The 21,438-nt window shown below is 53.0% G+C and overlaps 14 protein-coding genes across 14 annotated transcripts; all 14 read left to right on the top strand.

The window, feature by feature from the left end:
* Positions 1 to 248: 248 nt before the first annotated feature.
* On the top strand, positions 249 to 1,991 carry DQ04_00271260 (aldehyde dehydrogenase; the record flags this gene model as incomplete). The annotated part of the gene is made up of 1 exon (XM_009308620.1): positions 249 to 1,991. One exon carries the CDS (start codon positions 249 to 251, stop codon positions 1,989 to 1,991), a length of 1,743 nt encoding a protein of 580 aa, XP_009306895.1.
* Positions 1,992 to 2,316: 325 nt separating this feature from the next.
* DQ04_00271250 (hypothetical protein) lies at positions 2,317 to 3,639 on the top strand (the record flags this gene model as incomplete). The annotated part of the gene is made up of 1 exon (XM_009308619.1): positions 2,317 to 3,639. One exon carries the CDS (start codon positions 2,317 to 2,319, stop codon positions 3,637 to 3,639), a length of 1,323 nt encoding a protein of 440 aa, XP_009306894.1.
* Positions 3,640 to 3,926: 287 nt separating this feature from the next.
* Positions 3,927 to 5,570, top strand: DQ04_00271240 (putative mitochondrial protein; the record flags this gene model as incomplete). Its single annotated transcript, XM_009308618.1, has 1 exon — positions 3,927 to 5,570. The coding sequence occupies one exon, from the start codon at positions 3,927 to 3,929 to the stop codon at positions 5,568 to 5,570; it is 1,644 nt and encodes a 547-aa protein (XP_009306893.1).
* Positions 5,571 to 5,954: 384 nt separating this feature from the next.
* Positions 5,955 to 6,374, top strand: DQ04_00271230 (hypothetical protein; the record flags this gene model as incomplete). Its single annotated transcript, XM_009308617.1, has 1 exon — positions 5,955 to 6,374. One exon carries the CDS (start codon positions 5,955 to 5,957, stop codon positions 6,372 to 6,374), a length of 420 nt encoding a protein of 139 aa, XP_009306892.1.
* A 1,071-nt stretch (positions 6,375 to 7,445) lies between these two features.
* DQ04_00271220 (hypothetical protein) lies at positions 7,446 to 7,823 on the top strand (the record flags this gene model as incomplete). The annotated part of the gene is made up of 1 exon (XM_009308616.1): positions 7,446 to 7,823. The coding sequence occupies one exon, from the start codon at positions 7,446 to 7,448 to the stop codon at positions 7,821 to 7,823; it is 378 nt and encodes a 125-aa protein (XP_009306891.1).
* On the top strand, positions 7,823 to 8,176 carry DQ04_00271210 (hypothetical protein; the record flags this gene model as incomplete). Its single annotated transcript, XM_009308615.1, has 1 exon — positions 7,823 to 8,176. One exon carries the CDS (start codon positions 7,823 to 7,825, stop codon positions 8,174 to 8,176), a length of 354 nt encoding a protein of 117 aa, XP_009306890.1.
* A 19-nt stretch (positions 8,177 to 8,195) lies between these two features.
* DQ04_00271200 (hypothetical protein) lies at positions 8,196 to 8,507 on the top strand (the record flags this gene model as incomplete). The annotated part of the gene is made up of 1 exon (XM_009308614.1): positions 8,196 to 8,507. The coding sequence occupies one exon, from the start codon at positions 8,196 to 8,198 to the stop codon at positions 8,505 to 8,507; it is 312 nt and encodes a 103-aa protein (XP_009306889.1).
* Positions 8,508 to 8,947: 440 nt separating this feature from the next.
* Positions 8,948 to 9,862, top strand: DQ04_00271190 (hypothetical protein; the record flags this gene model as incomplete). Its single annotated transcript, XM_009308613.1, has 1 exon — positions 8,948 to 9,862. One exon carries the CDS (start codon positions 8,948 to 8,950, stop codon positions 9,860 to 9,862), a length of 915 nt encoding a protein of 304 aa, XP_009306888.1.
* A 201-nt stretch (positions 9,863 to 10,063) lies between these two features.
* On the top strand, positions 10,064 to 10,729 carry DQ04_00271180 (hypothetical protein; the record flags this gene model as incomplete). Its single annotated transcript, XM_009308612.1, has 1 exon — positions 10,064 to 10,729. The coding sequence occupies one exon, from the start codon at positions 10,064 to 10,066 to the stop codon at positions 10,727 to 10,729; it is 666 nt and encodes a 221-aa protein (XP_009306887.1).
* Positions 10,730 to 11,074: 345 nt separating this feature from the next.
* On the top strand, positions 11,075 to 14,425 carry DQ04_00271170 (hypothetical protein; the record flags this gene model as incomplete). Its single annotated transcript, XM_009308611.1, has 1 exon — positions 11,075 to 14,425. One exon carries the CDS (start codon positions 11,075 to 11,077, stop codon positions 14,423 to 14,425), a length of 3,351 nt encoding a protein of 1,116 aa, XP_009306886.1.
* A 336-nt stretch (positions 14,426 to 14,761) lies between these two features.
* Positions 14,762 to 15,112, top strand: DQ04_00271160 (hypothetical protein; the record flags this gene model as incomplete). Its single annotated transcript, XM_009308610.1, has 1 exon — positions 14,762 to 15,112. One exon carries the CDS (start codon positions 14,762 to 14,764, stop codon positions 15,110 to 15,112), a length of 351 nt encoding a protein of 116 aa, XP_009306885.1.
* Positions 15,113 to 16,431: 1,319 nt separating this feature from the next.
* Positions 16,432 to 16,752, top strand: DQ04_00271150 (succinate dehydrogenase cytochrome B subunit; the record flags this gene model as incomplete). Its single annotated transcript, XM_009308609.1, has 1 exon — positions 16,432 to 16,752. The coding sequence occupies one exon, from the start codon at positions 16,432 to 16,434 to the stop codon at positions 16,750 to 16,752; it is 321 nt and encodes a 106-aa protein (XP_009306884.1).
* Positions 16,753 to 17,218: 466 nt separating this feature from the next.
* DQ04_00271140 (putative GTPase activating protein of Rab-like GTPase) lies at positions 17,219 to 18,406 on the top strand (the record flags this gene model as incomplete). Its single annotated transcript, XM_009308608.1, has 1 exon — positions 17,219 to 18,406. One exon carries the CDS (start codon positions 17,219 to 17,221, stop codon positions 18,404 to 18,406), a length of 1,188 nt encoding a protein of 395 aa, XP_009306883.1.
* A 392-nt stretch (positions 18,407 to 18,798) lies between these two features.
* DQ04_00271130 (trichohyalin) lies at positions 18,799 to 21,144 on the top strand (the record flags this gene model as incomplete). Its single annotated transcript, XM_009308607.1, has 1 exon — positions 18,799 to 21,144. One exon carries the CDS (start codon positions 18,799 to 18,801, stop codon positions 21,142 to 21,144), a length of 2,346 nt encoding a protein of 781 aa, XP_009306882.1.
* Between the last annotated feature and the right edge of the window lie 294 nt (positions 21,145 to 21,438).

The raw sequence follows: 21,438 nt of genomic DNA, 5'->3' as shown, positions 1-21,438 counted from the left end.
ACGGCGTGTGGTGTGGAAAACAACACCTTATTTTTGATGTGGGACTTGATTGGCTGTCAGTTCACATTGTCCTCTTCGCTCCTGCCAATGGTGGTGCCCCTTCGTCTCATCACACACACACACACAGGAAGAGGAAGACGAAGAAAAAAAGTCAATCTATTTTTGCCGTCAAATACCTGAGGGACATCGGAGAGGGGGCCAAGGACAATCATATCAGTTGCCCCACACTGCCGCCACCCCTTACCCAAATGTTCTATTGGGTTATTCTGCTGGCAGTAGTGGAGTGGAAGTTGGGCCTCGTGCGTGGCCTGTTGGCAGTACTGCAGCACGCAGTGGAGCGCTACACGGCGCCAGCCATCACAGTGCCGCTGCCTGAGACAAAGTTTGATGTCAAACCAGCGACGGAGTCACTCACGCCGCGTTCTGGTCCCCCCGACATGATTCGTTGCTACGACAAGGGCACCAATACGCCAATTGGTCTCGTCAAAATCACCACTCCTGAGGAAGTGCGTGCGGCCGTCAGTCGGGCTCGTGAAGCTCAGAAATCGTGGGCAAAGTCGTCCTTTGCAACAAGGCGGCAACTTCTTTTCAGTCTGATGGAGTATGTACTGAAGCATCAGTCATTTATTTGTGAAACCGCGTGTGTGGAGTGCGGTAAAACAATGATGGATGGCTCCCTTGGAGAAATGCTCACCACGCTCGAGAAACTCCGATGGACAGCCGCGCAAGGAGAGGAGGTGCTGAAAAAGGAGGTGCGTGACGTGGGACTGCTGACGATCCACAAGCGTGCCGAAGTCAACTATGTTCCTTTTGGGGTTATTGGAGCCATTGTGTCATGGAACTATCCTTTCCATAACATCTACGGGCCTATGATATCGGCACTCTTCGCTGGGAATGCGTTTGTCGGCAAAGTGTCCGAGTACTCTTCCTTCTACGCGTCGTACTATCAGTCGATTGTGCGGGAGGGCTTGAGGCAACTGGGCTACTCCCCGGATCTCGTCACGTTCGTCACAGGATTTGCGGAAACAGGCGAGGCACTCGTGAGCTCTGTGGACAAACTCACGTTCATCGGGTCCCCTGGTGTTGGGAAAATCATTATGCGCAACGCTGCCGCAACACTCACGCCCGTAGTATTGGAGCTTGGAGGCAAAGACCCCGCGGTGGTGTGTGATGACGCTGACTTGGCGCAAGTAGTACCAATCATCATGCGAGGTACCTACCAGAACTGCGGTCAGAATTGTGTCGGACTGGAGCGTGTTCTGGTGCAAGAGTCCATTCACGACCGTCTCGTGGCGGAGTTGGAGAAAAAAGTCCGCACGCTTACGCAGGGTCCGGCGTCACAGGGAGTCTATGATATGGGGGCAATGACGATGGGAGAGGCATCCGTGAAAACGATACAGAGACTCATCGACAACTCCGTCAAAGCTGGTGCAACTGTTCTTTGTGGTGGAAAAGCCGGTCAGAATTTCTTCCCGCCGACAATTATCACCAACGTAACTCCAGAGACACCGATTGCTCGGGAAGAAGTTTTTGGTCCTGTGCTTGTCGTGATGAAATTCAAGACTGATGAAGAGGCTGTGGAACTCGTCAACGCATGCGACTATGGTCTCGGGTCGAGTGTGTTCTCTAGAGATATCGCACGGGCGACGCGGATCGCGGACCAGCTGAGGACAGGGATGACAAACATAAATGACTTTGGTATCAATTATCTGTGTCAGTCTTTACCTTTTGGCGGTGTTAAAATCAGCGGCTTCGATCGGTTTGCGGGGAGAGAAGGTCTCCGTGGGAACTGCGTCGTGCGCGCATCCACGACGGACCGCATTCCCGGTGTGAAGACGACCATCCCGCCCATTCTGCAGTATCCAATAACTGACGCTGCATTCTCGTTTATGGAGTGCCTGACAACCCTCATCTACGGCCGGATGTTGCCTGCTCTCTCCAGCGCTGTCAAGCTCGCCTCTATAAAGCCAACGTCGTCAAAAAGTAAATAGCGCAAGAACAGGGGAAAAGGGGGCAAAAGGTAAATAGACGAGAGGCAGAGGGGNGGGGGGGGGGGGGAGAAAGAGGCAAATAGAGAAAGAGAGAGAGAGAGTGGAGGGCGCAGAAAAGCCTGGCAGCCTGGGATTTTAACCCGAGCATCACAGGAGCATAGCAACGGTTTTCTTTCTTGTTTTTTTGTTTCTTTGCCGGTGGCGGGACAGGTTGGGTTTTGTGCCCGTGGAAGAGACTTCCTCTGCTGCCTCTTCAAGGAGCTCCCATTCCTTGTTTGCCTTCACCACTTAAAGGTAGTGTGCGTGTGTTGTGTGTAGTGAGGCAATGGCCATCTGCCCAGGCCTCTGCGGGGAGCTGGCTGCGACGCCCTTCAGAGTATTCTTGGGAACTCTCCCAGCTCTCGCCGTGGAGGAGCGATTTCTGCGGCAACTGCAGCCGGTATATGCATGGTACAGCACCCGCAAGCGTGTGAAGGAGCAGGCAAACGAGTTCATTGAGATTGACTTGGCCTCATGTGATCTTGAACTGCTTCTGCGTTACTCACACGTGTATTACGTGAGGCGTCAGTTGTTTGACGAAGCGATTGACAAGCAACTAACGCTGCTGGATACGGGGAAAGCACCAAAAATGGCTGAACCCGCATTGCTTCAGTGCCTCCTTGGCTGCAACGTGGCGATTACTGAACGTTTGCAGCATGAGGTTCAGCAGCTGCAGGCGGCGAAGAAGGCGGCGTGTGTGGCGGGCAGGCGTGAACTCGACCCCAATGCTCCACTTGAGGTGTACGACTACGCCTGCATGATGAGGCTAGTCGAAGAGGACGTGGGCGGCGTCGAGGACGCGGAGATGAAGGCGCGCGCGTACCTCCCCCGCGACCTTGTAGAGGCCAAGATGAAGCATCTTACGCAGCAGCTCATGGGGTCCGACGCTAAGGTCGCGCTGGAGAAGAAGGAGTTGAAGCTCTTCAACCGCATGATTCCTCCAGACTACACAAAGGTTGGCTGTGTTGAAAAATTGCGTCCTTCTGATGTGACATCATACTTCCGCTTCTACGGGGAGCACATCAACAAGGTTAATCCAGAGAATTACTTTAAGCGAGCTCTATGGGGACATGTGTATCGCAAATTTGCAACGAATTCATCCTTTCTCCGTGGTGCATCAATGTACTGGGCTCGGCACAGTGGCCTGAGCCCCTCCGCTCACGCCACAAGCATGCCGCAGGAAGTAGCCGTTGCAGTTTGTAAACAACAGGCCCTCTTCTCGGCCATCAAATTCCGTTCGCAATACGTCTACACGTCACCCGAACTGGCGCGTCAGCTATGGCGCACCGATGTAGTGATACCGCTCTTGCGTCTTTTCCCTCTTATTGGCGCTCGGGCAGCGGAGGATCTAGCTGCTGGTATCGTTGTGGATGCTTTCTGGGCGAGTCTACCACTGGGTGAGGATGAGAATCTCCTTCACGACACCATAATACGTTCGGTGCGTCAATTCGTTGATGAAATAGGCAACACATATGAAGTCAACGTTGATGGTGTGCTTAAGCGTGTGGAGGAGGGCTGCAGGGTGGCTGTGCCGCAATTGACAGTGGAGGAGCTGCAGGCGACAACTGCGAAGGACAATGGAAAGGTTCTAGAGGAAGCACTCGCGTAGCAACCAGGACAAGGAATGGAGTGCGATCGGTGTAAGCTTAAAGGGTGTCTGTTGTCCCTTTTTTTTGCCCTTTGTTGGCTTCACTCACACATTGAGAGACTTCCCTGCACGGTAGTGGCTGGCAGCAGTGCATTTCTGCTCAACCATGGTGGATTGAGCAGCTAGACACGTGTACTGTTCTAGAAACGTTTTCTTACAACTTGATTTTCTGCTTTTTTTTCTTTTGGTGTTTCTTATTTTGTTTTTATTCTCTTCCTGCCCACACCCTTGTCGGTGGATTAGTGTGTATGGGGAAGGGTGGACTTGCGCGCCTGCTAGCCACGGAGGTGCTGAGGGGGGATGTCAACGTCTGTTGTGGTCTGCTGCGGCGGATATTCAGCGAGACGGTAGAGGAGAACACCATGCAGCAACTGCAGCGTGGCCAGCAGCAGGGTCTTATCAGCGATGTGATTGCGTTGGGTAAGGTCAGTCTTGCAGATAACGCATCGCTTCTGCGTCCCGCCACGGTGGCTGTTCTGTGTCACGCCTCTCAGCGTGTTGGTGACTGGCGAAGTGCACTTCACTTCGCGGAGGCGCTGCCGAGCCCTCCGTCCCCATCGTTCCTTTCCTCCCTGCTGTCGCCGGTGAACTGCGACGCGATGCTCCACTTCTGCGAGCGGAAAGGATGGCCCTTGGATGTGCCACACGCCACACGGGTGCTGGCTGAGGAACACGGTAGTTGGCTCTCTGCCCTGGCAGTGGCGGAGGCAATGGAACGTCAGTTCCACATGGGTGAGTGGTATTCCTTGGGCGTGTTGATTCCGCACCTTTCCGCAAGTGGCGCGTGGGAACGGGCAGTAGAGTTGTTTGCCGCTGGAATTGCACAAGGATCTCTAGTGGATCCAAAGTTTGTGGGAGATCTTGTGCGTCGAACAGCGGAATTAAAGCAGTGGCAGATGTCTCTCTACATGATGTCGGTGATTGAAAAGACAAAGGAAGCGGCGCAGATATGTCCTTCAGATGTGGGTTTCTTCAGAGATGTCATGAATGTGTCGCCGGACTGGCAATCATCACTTGCAGTGTTTAATATTGCGGTCGCCATGGGTATTAAACCAGACAACTCTATGGTGAGTCTTTTACTGGGGCAATGTGAAGAGGCAAAGGCGTGGCTAGTGGCGACTAAAGTTTATGACACTGCCCTCATGGAAGGATTTGTCTCAAGTTTCGCTGGTGACTCGTATCAAACCCTTATTCGGTCTTTTCATGCTGCTAAGCAATGGGAGAAGGCGTTAGCGGCTCTTTCTTGGATGGCAAAAGCTGGTGAGGCGTCGGCAGCGACTGGAATGAATGAACTACTGGAGTTGTGTGAGCAGTCAGGCCAGTGGGAAGCGGCGGTAAGGATCGGTGAGATGCTCCGCGAGACGCATCCATGTCTTCCTGTGCGCACGCGTCTCTCCCTCTTGTTTGCGTGTGCGAAAGGGGCAATGTGGCAAGTTGCAATGGAGGTGCTTCAAGACTCCTTTGCCGATGCGAGCCAGCCGCCACATCCTCTTTCTATTTGTGCGGCTATGCAGGCCTGTGTGGCTGCCAACCGTTGGAAGGATACCATGGCACTCCTTCAGCGAGCACGAGAAGAGGAACCCAGAGTGGTGTTGCCGCCGTTGGCACATCGGTTAGCTGTTAAGGCGTGTGTGGGTTCGGGACGCTGGTTAGAGGCTATAGCACTCCTTGAAGACATGCGTGCATATGGCCTGCCTCGGGATAACCACACTCAGCGTCTTGGAGTGTGGGCCGCGGCTCTCTCCGGTAACTGGCAACTCTCGCTGGAGCACTTGCAGCACCTCCCACTGGCCCACCGCACTCCACAGGATCGCCTCGTCGTTCGTGGTGCAACACGAAACGCCAGTTTGACGGCGAAAGCTATTGCTCTGAAGTACCTCCAGCAGCAGTAGACTTGAATATGCAGTGGTGTTCTGAACTCAGGATGGTGTTCGCCTGGACAGGCAGTGAAGAATTTTGTTTGGTACTCGTCTTGGGCGCCGGTTGAGTTCTTGCTGTGGACGAACGGCGCCAACATACGCCCAGATCAGGACGATTCTATTCGTTGCATCCTTGGTGTCCTGTTTTGAAAGTTTTCAATCCAATTCGTGGTGCGAGCTTGGCATTATTATATTGTGCTGTTGATGTTGGTGTTGCTTTGCGTTTCGCTCTGTGCTTTTGCCCCCTTTCTTTTGATGTTTCCCTGTTGTTGCTTTTCTCTGCTCTGTAACGGTGCAGATATCAGGTAAAGCAATTTTTCTTTTTTTGTTGTCGAGAGAAGCCGGCCCCGTTGTTCCATGTCTTCCAAGAGAGCATCGAAGAGCAGTGAGAAGCAGCCGAGCAAGGAGGTCCAAGGCGAAGTTCTCTCCGAGCATCTCTCGCCGATATGGAAGCATTCGAAGGGGCTCGGCGTGAGCGGCATGTTGGGCGCGGCGGTGGGGGTCGCCACCAAGCGCCTCACCAAGGACGCGCTCTACGGCGCCGGGCTTGCCGTCATTGCGCTCCAGAGCCTCAGTACCCTCGGTTACATCCAAATCAACTGGAAAAAGATGGAGGAGAAGGTCACGCAGGTGGCTGACCAGAACAAAGATGGTAAGTTGGATGTAAATGACGTCAAGATTCTGCTGAATCGTGCCATTCAGTTTTGCAGTCGTGGTCTCAGCGATGCGGGTGGATTTGCAACGGGTTTTTTCCTTGGGATGAAGTACCTTGCGTGAGCGCGGCGGAGTCTCGTAGAGTGCTTCCCACCCAAGTGCTCGGTGCAAATTACTTTCTAGCAGCAAGGGAAGCAACTGATATATTTTCCCCTTGAGTGCCGGTACGCCGGGCTCTGCTGTCTGACAGACCTACGATGTTTGTTTGTTGTTTTTTGTTGTTTTCTTTTGTTTTGCTAAGTGCGAAGTGCTTCGGGTGGCGGTCGCTGGGTGTTATTTCCCCAGCGAGGGAGTGCTTTGCTTTTGTGGTGTTACAATGTGAGTGGTGCAGCTCTCAAGGCGATGGTGTGCAACAAACAAAAAAAAAACAAAGCCAAAGAGGGGGAGTGGTTTTTTTTTTGTTTTCATGCAGCCCACCGTTTTCATATTTGTTATTTTAAGACTCCTTTCTATTGTTCTTGCGGTTGTGTTTGTCGTTCTTCCCTCGCTGTGTTGACTCCCTCACCGTGGGAAACAAGACACGGGGCCTGTGAATACATCATGGCTGTGGAAAGCGGTGCAGCGTGTGGCGAGCCTACGACGGTATGAGTGCGGAAGAGATATTTTCCTGTTGAGTGCTTTTTGGCGTTTGTCGTACTTTGTGTTGTTTCTTTTCTTTGTTGTTGTTGTTGTTGTTGTTGCTTGTCTCACAAATCATGCTACAAAAGAACGGTATCTGACAGACGTTGAAGGAGCAACTCATGTTTGACGTACTGAGCTCGCTGGTACAGACCGCAACAGAGACGGCGAAGAAACTCACAGATGAGGGATATGAGCTGGTGAAACAGACTGGCATGCTGGATCTCGAAGAGGGCTACAACGACGAGGAGAGGCGCACAGCTGCCCCGCGGTGCACAACAGCAGTGGCAGGGGAGGGGGACTTCGCAACGGAGCAAATGGAGGGCCGCGGGCAGAATGTGGGACCTCGCGTGACGAAAGAGCTGCTCTCTGTTCCGCCACCTGATTGGGAATCACCGACAGAAGAGTGGCAGCTACTCATAGAGTCCGCTCTGATGGAAGAGAACGGCTGCATCATCCCTCCCTGCAGGATTATTGANGACAGAAGAGTGGCAGCTACTCATAGAGTCCGCTCTGATGGAAGAGAACGGCTGCATCATCCCTCCCTGCAGGATTATTGAAGACGAGGTGCTCTCAACGAAGTTGAGAGGAGCCCTGAGAGTTGACTCGATCGCAGATTTACCAGAACCGCCAGCGGTAGGGACTTGCAATCCGTCGGAGGAGGTCGTGGAATGGCTTCTGTCGTCACCAGTCAAACTGGAGTTTCGATCGGCGTTGGTTCCCCGCTACGTGGAAGATGAGCAATACTGGGTCAACCTTTTCTGGCGCTTTCAAGTGTATCAAATGTGCCGGAATGCCTCTCAACTGTTGGATGTGATGGAGATTCTGACAACTGAGCCGAAACCGCTGGACGCTACAGGTGCGCAGNGAATGCCTCTCAACTGTTGGATGTGATGGAGATTCTGACAACTGAGCCGAAACCGCTGGACGCTACAGGTGCGCAGCGTAAGAAGAACATAGGTGTCGCCGCCAACACGGTACACTGGGAGCATTTGCGAGGAGAGCTCAACAGCAAAAGGGAGCAATCGAAGTGGCTGGAGGAGCAAATTAAAACTGTCCGTCACGAAATGGAGCTGGCTTCTGGGAACCTGCAGCTTCTTGTTAACATCATCAAGAAACGGGAAACCACAGAGCTCGGGAACTCTGTCTCAGAGAGTTGCAAGTATCATAAGACAAAACTCAGCCGCTTGATGGGGGAGCTGAAGACGCAGCAGGAGAAGCTTGNCAGAGAGTTGCAAGTATCATAAGACAAAACTCAGCCGCTTGATGGGGGAGCTGAAGACGCAGCAGGAGAAGCTTGAGGGAAGTGTGCTCTGCACTGAGCATGGTGCGCTTTTTGAGCAGCTCGTTGAATTGAATGAGCAGCTGCGCGTGAAGATTGAAATGTACGCATCAATATTGAGCGGAAATCCCTCGGAAGGGTGGGAAACTGTCTCTCAAAACGACTACGAAGAGGTGAAGCCGGTGTCCTGCACGGGTGCGGAAGGGAATGTGACCGATGGTGCGGTGTTCGAGGCTGCATTGCCATGGGAAGAGGAGGAGGAAGAGCAGAAAGAGGATTTTTCACTAGAAAAATGAGCAACTATATTGGCCCAACCAGAAATTATATATATGCATATCTATATATATATATATATATATATATATGGATATGAATATACTTGCGTCTGTACGCGCATCCTTTTATAGTTTGGCGGCGTACCTTTTTATACGGTCACTCCTGTACCGAAACCCAGTTAAACCTCCTTGCCTTCATGTTGTGCATCAATGGAGATGTCTCATCATATTATCCTTGTCCATGTCTTCCTGTAGCTCAGTCACAGCGGCAGGAATTGGAAGAGGGGAAAGAGGTGTAGGAAGCTTCTTGGTCCCTGATGAGTGCGGCGTTTCCACTTCTTAGGACATTGGGGCATGCACCACGAATGACTAAGGTACGAGCGGATGCTGCTTGGAAAGCACGCTGTCTTCTGTTTGGAGGCATGAGCCGAGCGCAATCGTCGCAAGGTTGTGAAAACAGCATGGAGAGTTTTCACTGTAACTACCACATAGGTGAGGGTTTCACGATTCCAATGACGTTTATTGGATCATGTGAAGAGTATGGAGAAGAAATGGTATTGGTCCATGTTCCGGGGCTTCCTGGTGCTTTCCCCGTTGCTGTAGAAAAACTTCGCCGTCACAAGTACTTCTTCCATCTCAAAGAGGAAGATGTTGAGGTTGTCTCGGAAGAAGTTGCTCAGCTGGGGCTTCTCTCAGTGATGGAGGCGGTGAAAAAGAGAATAGGCGATCCAGAGGTATTAGATCATCTGCTGTCAGTGGCGCGACGACGACAGGCGTCACTTCGTGGAGCTGAGCTTCTTATAAGCATCGGGAATCGCATCAACGAAGAGGCCCTGCAGCTTTCTTTCCCTTATCACTACGGTAATCATCATGCTTCCAAGCGATACTTCGATATTACGCCAGAGGCATGCACGCTGTTTGGGAATCACATGAAGCATGGAGCTAAGATGTTGTGCCGCTACGGTGTTGCAGTGATGGTAGGCATTGCCGCTGATGAATCGCTTGGGTGCCCTGTCCCGTTCTGGAATCCGTCAGGTGCTCCGGCAGCCTGCTTGGCACCAATGTTTAATTCATGTCACTCCATCTTGGTCGGAGAGGTGAAATTAGACTACAATGGCCCCATAGCCAACTCAGACCTTGCAACCCCGGAAGATCCAGCACGATATCTGAATCCCACCCTCGACGGAGTCTACGACGTGAGTTCGTGGCTGAACGAGGGCCTGTTTGGTGTGAAGGTGGGTCAACTGGTTGAAAATGGCTGTGTCGTGCACGGTGTTTGCTATAACGAGGGGCGGCAAGAGTTTGAGTTGCATGTTCGAGAATTGTCAACGGGTGAAATACGTCCGTCTGTCTCGTCTCTCCTGCGTTCACAGTAGCCTTTTAATATCACGCCACAGTGCACAGTTGTATGTGGACTTCTGTGTTTATTTGGTTGTTGTTGTTTTCCTTGGTGATGCCGGCCACCTCATCGTGGTACCAAGGTCCAGTACCCCGTATTGTCGGGGGAAGCCAAGCGCCAGCAACGTTCGCCANTTTTTTTTTTTTTTTGCTTCTCTTTTTGATTATTCGGAAGCATCATGGAGTCGTCCCTGACTGTTGCAGAAGTATGGAGGGCTAGGAGTGAATCCAGCCCCTCGCCACAACGGCCATCCCGTGACACCATGGGATTTAGCCACATCAAGCGAGCCTTCCTCTCCGATCTTGTTCAGGGAGAGGAACAGAGTGAGAATGCAATGCAGGTTCTGCTCATCGCACAAGGTTTGGCCAAAGTGGTGCCCTCACCAGAAGCCCACATCCCTTCGGATGATGATGATGGTGATGATGATGATGATGATGTTGTTGCGAGTGATGTTGAGTCTGCAGACATCATTGAGGATGCTGTGGTTTTGCCTCGTTCGGAAGTCATTGTGCCGCCAGAGCGAGACTGGCGGTGGTGGGGCATCCAACGCTACAGTGCCGTTGCCGTGAGTGCGTTGAGTGGTGCTGCTATAGCGAGTTCTATGAAACGTGGCCTGGGCCCCATAATCCGTGTCTTGGGCAGTGGGCTGCTCGTCACCCAGCTGCTATGTTCCTTTGGATACGCAGATGTTTACTGGAAGTGTCTCCTGAAGGATATCTGGAGGATAGGGGAACGTAGGCCTGAGAACGGTCTCTTTGCTGCGGTGTTTGACATCGTCGCAGGCTCCTTTGGAAGGAAATTAGCGCTGTTGTGTGGATTTGCCGGAGGATTGTTTATCTCTTAGACGTCTTTTCCACCAAAACGAAAGAAAAAAAAAAGTAAGGTGTTGTCGGCCCAAGCTGTGGTAGCCTCCGGTGCTGAGCGGGGTGGGTGACAAAAGTGAGGGACAAGAAAGGTTTCGAGCTGCTGCCTGGGGTCAAGACTCTACTAGCTATGAGGGCGAACGCTGGATTCATACTGGTGTTCTTTGTTGTTAATTTTTCTTGCTGTTTTTTTTTTTGCTTTCTTTTGCTTTTGCCTTATTGATGTATTGCCCTTGTATAAGAGCAACGTAGCTGAGACACTACGCACACATACAAGACACACACGCACAGGCACACGCCAACACGTACAGGCCGCAAGCTAAATTATGGTTGTCGTGTTTTATCGGAGTGTGAGTGATGGCTGGCGCGTCGGCGTCGCGGAGTCGCTCGACGGTGTGGAGGTGCGCGTCCGTGACGGAATGGCGGAGGAAACTGTTCCTTCTTCGGACATTTATATCCCGGAGTTCTCACCCGCAGAAGGCGACGTACAGTTGCTCTTCCGCATGGATGACGCACCTTCAGAATTCCTTCAGAAAAAGAATGCCGCGCTGATGTCCCCCTCTCCTCTTGTTGGTCTGCCGCCACTTATTGAGCTGCTTCGCTACCGTGTCGCCAACGACGAACTCTCTACTAATATTGGCGACAATTTCTCCATCCTGTTGGGCGAGGGCAGTCTCCTTGACATTCACCCGCCTGGGTACGATATGGCCCTCAAGGCCGTTCTCGCTTGGAGGGGATCACAACAGCAACAGGTGGTAGTGTCCTGTGGTCACGCGCAATCCAATTTGTTCGACGACCTGGTGTGCTCATGCTGTCTGCTGCTCGACGCCTCACCGGTCCAACTGCGAGTCATCGATGCGGGTATGAAGGTTATCTCTGCCTTCACCACCACAATAGGGAAACGGCAAATGAGCTACCTGCAGGCACATGTGTGTGCAGAAGAGGTGAAGCACGAAAGTGTGAAGGGGGTACGTGTAGATTGCGATCATCTTTGTACCTCTCGCATAGGCGAGCCAAACGACTTAAACTTCAAGGTATTCTCATATATTCTCTACGGGTTTAGCGACGAGGAGAAGGAGCGGCTCTACATCAACCGTAAGCAGGAGGATTTTGTGTGCCAATCAAACATTCGTGATGTGAACCTCATTGCACAGCTCCGCAGTGAGTATGCCACCTTCACTGAAGCTCTCGAGGTGCTTGGAATATCGTTTACTACCCAATTGGCTCTCTTCGGGCGCATCGCGGCTATAATGCATCTCACTGAGATCGAATTTTATGATGACGGTTCCTTGTCAAACCTTCCAGCCCTCAAAAACGTTGCCCGACTCTTGCAGATGGACTTCCAGGAGTCTCTGCGTATATTCACCTCGCGGGATGTGTGTGTCGCTGCAGCGCAGTTGCTGTATCAAGCTACAGTAGCTTTTGTGATTAGGAAGGTGAACAGCGTCATGAATTTCGCAGACTCATCCTCGTTACCACCGCCCTCTGTCACGGTGCTCTTCATTCCCCCGCTCTCACCTGTGGCATCTGACGACTTGCAGAACATTGTGGTCGCCTGCGTCTACGAGGACCTCGTGCAGTCCTTCCTGCGGGTGAGCGACCAGGAGGTGGTGCGGTGGCAACGCTCGGGGATCCGTGTACCAGAGAATATGCAGGCAGTGCTTGATTCGCTGGACAACTACAGTCTGCTGAAGGTGCTGTACGGCCTCGGTGGCATTCTCTCGGTCGCACAGACAACACAACCCGTGGAGCAGATCAAAGTGGCGCTAACCAGTTGCGCCAAGCACGCCAAAGTGAAGTTTAACGCCAGTACACTTGTGCTCATCGTCGAGCACTCCTTCGGGACAAGACAGTACCAGTTTCCGCGCAGTGCGGAACAGCTGGTGAGGCTAAAAACAGTGCATCACGCAGACTACGAGGCTCTCCGTGCCTTTCTTATCGAGAACGCTGATGTTGATACTCAGGAGGCGCTGCACCTCCTGTTGCAGAGCGACAAGGAGACTGCCGAGCATGTCATCACACAGGAAATGCAGCACGTTAGGTCACTCCTTGATGTGCTAAAGGACGAGACCAAGGTGTTTTGGTGGATTGGGAGCGTCGACCTTGGCGCCGACTACCGCGGCGACTACGTGGAGGCGCAGATAAGAGAAATCCCGTTGCGGTGTGCCGTCCAGCTGCGGCGGCATTTGCCTGAACACTACATTACTTGTCGTCCAAATTTTATCTCTACAGCTTTTAAACCGCTGCTGCCACGGGCCACCTCCAGTCGCAGCGATGTGCGTGAGGTCGCAGAGGCTATCCTGAGCCACTGCGGTGCGCAGTATTACGTGGCACCGGAATATTTTCTGCTGAGTGGCGAGACACTCGGGGAACTGTACCTTCGTCTAAAGAAGCAGCTTCAACGGCATGCGATGTGTATTCAGGCGTTTGCGCGTGTGCAGCTTTGCGCCTACACGTTGCGGTGGCGCGTTGCGGCGTGGGCGGACGTCATACAGAATATCGAAAGACAACGGCACAGAATTGTTGAGGAGCGCCGCTACCGCTCCCACAATAACAGCATGCACAACATGCAGTTTTTGGATCTTGTGGAGTCAGAAAATACTGCTCGTACTACTATCAAGGAGGAGTGCTGGAGCGAGAGAGCGGAAATGCAAAGAGAATTTCAGGCGGATATCGAGAGTACACTAGTGCAGCTCGTTGCTTCGTCAATCCGGAGAGAGGACAAGGATGCGCGAGCAGTCATGCGGTGTAATCAGACAGAGAAGTTGCACATGATTGAGGAATACATTCAGCAACGGCTGGAGAGACATCGGGCCAACCTGGACAGCATCATTGAGGAGCAGCTGTGCGGTGCCACCACCCAACGACAGTCTCAACGTGCCTTGAAGGCTCATGAGCACCTTCTCCGTGAGCGCGCTCGGAGCGAGGGACGGCGGAGGCGGCTGGAGGAGGCGATTGAGCGCAAGCGTTCCAAGAGTGAGATGTCTCGAAGAGAACGTGAGCGGGAGGCACAAGCACGGGGCAATAAAATGTGGCTTCGCCATCATCGCAACCAGGTCGCCCGTAAGGAAATTCAGCAAGCACGCGAAAGTTATAACGAAACTCTCGCGGTGCAGATGCTAGTTAACGACATGGAGACAAAAATGACACAACGAGTGAAGGAGGAAGTCGTGTCGTTCCGGCGTCAAGAGAATGAACGCCTATTTCGGAGGCTGCGCGAGGAGAGGCAACGCAGAGAGGAGGCAGTCATTCAGGCCGCGAAGGCGAGCGAAGGGCGGGTGGTGCAGCGGGAGCTACGCCAAGAACGAGCGAGGGAGGCGGGCGATCGGCGTAAAAAGCGCGAGGCACAGAAGCAGTTCGACGAACAGGAGCGACAGCGGCGGGCAATGCAACGTATCCACGCGGCGACGGAACGGCAGAAGAAGAAGTTGATGGGTTCACTCCTCATGGCGCAGTCTAGTCTCACAAAACCGCGTCTATATGAGCACAGTACGGGACAAGCATCTCTTCGCACAAGGATGCCCGACTGCCCGCTCGATGAACCTCTCATGCTCGCCAGCGGGAAGAAGACGTACGCACGGATGCTGTCGGAGTCGTCATTGCGGGGACTCTTCGACTACCACACGACGAAGCCACGTGCGAAGTCGCCGTATCCGTACGCCACACCTAATCGGTAGGTAGCAAGAGGAACACCTGGGGAATTACTGAGAGAGTGACAGTAACTGTATCGACCATCATGACCCTCTTCTGTTTTTTTTGTGTGTATTTCTGTTTCTTTGTTTTTTTGGAGGGGGTGTTCATTTCCTTATTGTCTTGCGTTCCATTTCTTTTTCTTTGCGGGGAGGAGAGTTCTTCTTCCTGATTTGTCTGCTCCACGCGTGCGCCTTGAAAACGAGTGTTGTGTGGCTGCCTTGACCCACTGTGGGCCTCTCATTTCACCATTCTGTGGCAGAAGAGCAAAGAGGAAAAAAAAAGGCCCACATAACAACAGCAAAGAGATTGTCGATCCCGCAATGCCCAACCTGTGTGTCTCTGCAACCTTCAATCCGCCCGTGATCTCCCTCCTCGGTGCGACGCTGCGAGAGGAGACGGTGAAGAAGATGGAACAGCGCATCCCCACCGTCATGTCCACTTCCGCGAGCCCCTCGAAGGAGCCAATCAAGTTTCTCTTCCACGCGAACCCTGACCACTGGCGCATGGAGCTCAGCCAGCACTTCTGCGATGATTTGCACAAGTCAGCTGTTTTCCTCGTGATCATTGAATCTCTGGAGGCGGAAGGCTGGGGCCTGCGGACCTCGAACTCCATTCGCAACAGTGACTCCGGCAAGGAAACGACGAAGCTGTTCTTTGCACGGAAGCCGTAAGCGAGCTGTGTCGAATTGTACCGATGTAAGTATGCCTCTTCGTATTTGGTTTGTTCTACCTTTTAAATTGATTATGCAATGTATAAGGGCATTTGCCGCATGTCTAGGGGAAGAAACGATGTTGTAGCCTGTTCGGTGTGTGTTATTACTGCTTTTCTTTTTATTTTCACGCATGTCGGCAGTGGTGACGGTGTCCTGCGCACTCTTTTTCACTCTTTGCACTCTCGTATATGGACAGTTACGACAACTATTCGAAGGTACAAGTAAGAACATTTCAGGACGCACATTACAAGTACACACATATCTCTTGCGGGTTCACTGTGCCTCGTGTTTTATCAGCGTTATAATACCATGGCTGCGCGGCGACCGCCCTGACCCAGGTCGGATTAAGTATTGAATCATCCGCCAGTCTGGCCATATTATGCATGGCGCCACGTGGCCTGCACGCTCGCCCAATATGTGCATACTCGACTGGTCCCCATCGTTCACCGCATACAGAAAGATAATTATATATATGGAGAGAGTGAGGGAGAGACGGTGACGGTGGCAACACGCCACTAGCCGTCAGCCATCGCTAAACGGATGCCAAGTAATATGTGCCAGATTCTTTGTGCCCAAGTAGCCAGTCCGAAGTGGCGTCCACACTATCATGTTCGGGGGCGTGCAGCAACTAACGAGAGCCTGTAGTCTGATAAACGGTGGGCAAACGTTTTTTTTTTTTTTTTTCGTTTTTGCTCTTTAACGTAACCACTGGAAGATGACGGAAACTAATTATTACAGCAGCCTCTTTCATTGTTCACAACCCTGGACGCTGCTTGGGTTGTTAGCTTGTGGCTGCTCGTCATCTACTGGCTGAGGTCGTTCCTGCTCTATTTCCGGAATTCGCTGATTTCGCCCTCCCAATTTCTCCAAGTTCTGCATTTGTTTTCGTGGCTCTGTCAACGTTCAGATGCCAGGTGAAATTTGACTCGTTTGTGCTTGGTGGTGAGGTGAGGGTTCTGTGCACACGATACGGCAGTTGTTTTTTGGACAACTGCACAGTGTGTGGCCTCTCGGGGGCTGGAGTTGTGTGCTGGACGGAAAAGGCATTTGGATTGCCCGTTCCATTCACGTGGCGCCGTGCCGATGTGTACGGAATTCCAAGTTCATGTACCCTTCAGGGTAAAATGCCCAAAAAAAAAGAATCATGACGCTTCATGGTGTATGTCAGACGTGCTTATTGTTTTCGCTCTTCCTCAGTGTGGTATCGTAGCAGTAAGCGGCAGACTAGGAGTAGGCAAAGTAAGAGAAGAAAAGGATATATACATATATTTAAAAAGATGGTGCGCGCGGCGACTGTAAAGCGTCCCCTGTGGTTGTACCTCGTCCCGTCAACATATACCAGCCGTATGCACCGTCTGGCGTACCATGCGCCTATGCTCATGTTCGGTGTGGCGACGACTGCGATCGTAATGCGACAGTCGTACTACCGCAGCTCACTCTCGGATGAAGATGAGAACACGTTCGACCGCATCGACCGCCGCGCGTATGTGGCGCTCCCCGACGGGCGTATGGCATTGGTGTACCCCATTATTGACACCCAGGTGACGCCCACACGCGTTGTCTTGTCGTTCCTGGATGCCATCAACCCCATGCCGTGAGCTTCGTAGTGGATGTGCTCTGGCCTGGTTTTTCTTTTTTTCTCGTGGGCGTAGGCGGAGGAGGTGAAACAGTATGAAGATGACGTAGAAACGAAGAAAAAGGAAACCAACGGACCGTCTCCCTCTCCCTCTCTTGGTACGAGAGAGAGAGAGAGAAAGAAAGTGTTACTCTTACATCCGCCTCATCGTAGGGAGAATGCATTCATTTGGTTTCATTATCTTCGGAATGCACAGCGGCATACGTATCAGAAGATAGCAAAGTGTTCTTCTCGTCAAGGAAAGCAACAAAAAAAATCCGAAATGCTATACTGGAAATGTACATAATGGCAAAAAAAAAAGGATCATGTGTCTTATGCTTCTCATTCTGTTTCTCTCTTCCTTTTCATTGTGTGTGTGTCGCTTTCTCCTCTCCTGCTCAATAGAAGAAGGCGGGGGTGCTTTAGGAAGGCGGTGTCAACGGCAGGTGATGGCGCAGTTCCCGCCCCCCTCGCTGATCGAGACGGAGGATGACGGGTGGTCTCTTAGGCCCCCACAACGGCCGGCGGACGAATACGCTGCTGCAATTGCGGGTCCCGTCGTCAGTCTGTCGATGATCACACGTCTGTGTCGCCGCGGCACACCGGAAAGGGTTCGTGCCGTCATGTGGCAGCTGCTGATGGGCTTCCTTCCTCTCGAAACGTTCCGCTGGGAGTCGTTGCGGGTGGTGAAAACAAAGGAATATCGTGAAATTGTGCATATTGTATGTGTACTTGATGAAAACGGAAATGTTGTGGCGGGGGAGGGCAGCTGCCGTGCAGTAGACGTCGATATCCCGCGCACGATTCCCTCCATGCACTTCTTCAACTCCCTGGAGGCGTCCACGACGGAAAACGGCGTCCCTGTGACATTCTCACCGACGCAGCAGAGTCTGCGGCGCATCATCCACACCCTCGCCGGTGTCAACAAGGGCCTTGGCTATGTGCAGGGGATGAACGAGCTGGTGGGTCATTTGTTATACGCCTTCGCGTCTGGGCAACGTGACGCAGTCAACGATACCATCGAAGGTGAAGTTTTCTTTTGTTTTCAAACAATGCTCGCATACCTCGGCGACGATTTCTGTCGTAGTCTTGATTTTGATCAGGATACTGGTGTAACGAGTACCATCCGTCACTTTGAGCGATTGCTTCAGTTCCTGGATCCTGTGCTGTGGCGGCACCTGCACAGTAGTCAGGTAAGGTCGGAGTTCTACGCATTCAGATGGATCACGCTGCTCTTCACGCAGGAGTTTAATGTGCCAGATGTATTTCGAGTGTGGGACTTCCTATTCTCATTCGGGGAGGAATTACGCAGCGTGGTCCTCTACGTCGCAGTCGCCATGTTGCACTATCAACGTGACGAGCTACTGCGAATGAATCATCTCTGCGAACTCCTCCCTTTGCTGCAGTCGTACCCGCCGTGCGATGTCAATGAATTTCTGAAGATTGTTATGCAGTGGATCGACCAGTTTGGCTTCCGGTTGGTGCAGCAGCTGAAGGTGTCAACTGCAGATGATGTTGCAGAGCTGCGGCGTCGATACCAAATGACTGTGCCGGGTGAGGCGTCGTGGGGCAGCAGTCTGTGGTGTTGGATGAGCTCTGTGAGGGATCTTGCAAGGCATGTGAGGGGGGAGCGTTAGTTCGGTATGGAGGAAACGCCGCCGTCTGCATCACCTTTTCTCAGATGCCTTCACGTGCTTCATTGTCGTCATGCGGGTGGCGAATTTCCGTGTGACTCTGGCATCTGCGCACGCACCGCGCATTCGATGTGCTCTACTCTCTTTCTTTCTCTCTCACACACACTCTCTCACACATACATATATACTTTGTTTCCTTTATTTTCTTCTTTCATTCATCGTTTGCGATACAATTTCCCCCTTTAGCATCAGTTCGTCTGTGTGCGGGTGTGTGTCGCTGTTGGGGCTCCACGGAAGGCAGGGGACACACAAGCTGAATACAAGGTTCATCTTGTATCGCTTGGTCGCTTTTTTTTTCTTTCTTTTCAGCGATACGCGCATAGACACCGCGAGGCATGACCTCACTGAGGGGGGCACCGAGCCTCAACAGGCCCGCGCAGAAGGGCTTCTCGTACGATGTCCTCGATGACGACGTCGATGACGACTACATTGTCCCCGTGAGCAGCGGGGCCGAGGAGAAGAAGAAGCGGAAAGGGGGAAAAAAGAAGGACAAGGAGCGGAAGCGGGAGAAGAGCAAAAAGCGGGGCGAGCGTCACACCTCCGACAGCGGCGGGGGAGGGGGCGGTAGCGGCGGAGGAACGACTGGGCGAAGTGGTGGAGAAAAGACGCGGAGTCAGCCGGCCTCCGCCGTGGAATACGATGACGACGACGACGACGTCGTGGACGAGGTGACGCAGTACTCGGATGACTTTGAGGACGACGATGCTGCCGCTGTACCGCCCATGCCGGCTTTTGATGCGACGAAGGAGCGGCAGAACATTGCCGAGGAGGAGGCACGTCTCCAGCGCATCGCCGAGGAAAAAGTGCGTGCGATCAAGGAGCGACACGAAGAGGAGGTGCGGCGTTGGCAGGCGGAACGTCAGCAGGCAGAGAGTGTGCTGCGTCAGCAGCAGGAGGACCTGCGCGCGCAGGTGGAAGAGTTGAAGCAGCTCCAGGATCAGAAGATGAAGGAGACAACAGCAGCGGCAGCGGTGAGGAGCGGAGGCGACGAAGAAGTTATGAACAGAGCACGGGTGCAACAGGAGGAGCAACAACAGCCACACACAGAGGCGCAACGTCGTCGACTACGCGAGAGGGAACGTGCAGTGCAACTCCGACGACTGGAACAAGAGGAGGCGGCACGCAGTCTATTCCAGCGGCTAGCACAGGATGTCCGTGAGGTGTTTCACGAGCTGAATCTCTCTGTCGTGGCCGCAGAGAAAGAGCGACTCATCAAGGACGAGCGGTACCGCAAAGAACGAGAGTTGAAGGACCGTCGTGAGGAGGTGGAGCGGCAAGAGCGGCTGCAGAAAGAAGTGAGGGAACGCGAGGAGCGGGAGGCCAAGTTCTGGGCTGCGATGGAGGATCGCGAGACCCGATTCCGCACACTCATAGAAACAAGAGCACTGAAGGACGAGGAGGAGCGGGAGACACGCCGCAAGCGCGACCTTGAAGACCGCGAGGCGCGCGTGAAGAGCGACAAGGATCTACGTGATGAACTCGACCGCATCGACCGAGAGCGGCGGGATAAAGAAGATAAGAATGTCCGTGACCGGGACCGTGTGCTGATTCAGACGCAGTTAGATGATGTAAGGCGTCAGTACGAAGCGCAGGTGGAAGAGGCGCGCCGTCAGTTCGAGCTCGACCGCGCGCACGCGGAGGAGATGCACCGCCTGGAGCTCGCAGCCATAGAGAAGCGACATGCCGAGTCGGCAGGGCAGAGTGATAGAATGCACGCGCAGCAGATTTCGCTGATGGAAGCCCACACAGGAAACGCGGCGAAGTTGGAGAAACTCATTGCGCAGATGCATGAAGACATGGACGCCACCAAGAAGATGAATGTGACACTCACAGAGGAGCGACTGGTGGTCCTGCGACAAAAGGAGCAGTTGATCGAGGAGCAGAAGGTGCTTGTGGACGCCGTTCTCGAGGAGCTCAAGTACACCAAACAAGAGATGGAGAAGGAGCGCACACGTATTGCCTCGTTGTACGCGAAGTTGGACATTTCATTGTCAAATTTCACGAAGGAAGCGACCGAGGAACGCCGACGCTGCCAAGAGGCCCATGCGCATTATGAGACGTTGCGGCAGCAGCTTGAAAAGGACCGGAAGCTGATGCTTCATGAGGTGGCGCAAGAGCGCAAAGTTTTTGAGCAGCAGTACGAAGAATTCATGGCAAAAAAGCTGCAGGCCATGTCAGAGCTACAGGAGGAGCGAATGGCAATTGCGCGGGAGCGGACAGAAGCCGCTATGGTGCGAGAGCGTCACAACAAGAACGAGACCGAGATGCTACAGTCTCTGCGGGCACAGGAGCAGGCGTATGCTGCAAAGATCGAAGGAATTGAGGAGGATCGTGCGTCTATCAGTGCGATGCGGCAAGAGCAGAAGCGCATCTGTGACGAGATCGCCACAGAGCGTGAGTCGCTTCGAAAAGAACGTGAGGCTTTCGAGAAGGAAAAGGCCGAATTGCTTCACCGCTTTGAAGAGTTGCAGCTGCGCGCGGCGGAGGCGGGTGCTGCCCACGAGCGTGTATGTCGCGACATGGAGCTGCAGAGCGCTGCCAAGACAAAGGCGGCAGCCGATCAAGTGACTAGACGTGTTGCTGCGCATGTGGACCCTGCAGTGGTTGCTGGAGCGGCGTCACGGCTTCAAATTGATCTCTCGCGACAGCGTGCCGTTTTGAAGCGTATCACATTTCCGTAAGCCCCCTGGAAAGAGAAAGATGGAGAGGTGGATTTAGTGTGGGTGGGGTGGGGGGGTCTCTCTTTGTGGGTGTGGGTATGTGTGTTAGTGTATATGTTGTGTTTGTTGTTTGAGAATAGGCGTGCAGGGGTATTTACTGTGTCCCGCAGAACTTCGTGTTCTCTGTTTCTCCCGCTCCACCTGCGTCCTCTGTGCATCCCATTCACTTTGCATGCCTGAGGAGGAGTGTAGAAGAGGGAACCAAAAAACCGCCACAAAGGGGAGAGAGAGCGAGGGAAAGAAAGAAAGAAAGAA

Source organism: Trypanosoma grayi (assembly GCF_000691245.1).
Source record: "Trypanosoma grayi strain ANR4 Tgr_27_V1, whole genome shotgun sequence".
NCBI lineage: Eukaryota > Euglenozoa > Kinetoplastea > Trypanosomatida > Trypanosomatidae > Trypanosoma > Trypanosoma grayi.
The sequence above is the reverse complement of the archived record's forward strand: the minus strand, read 5'-3'. Positions and strand labels throughout refer to the sequence as shown.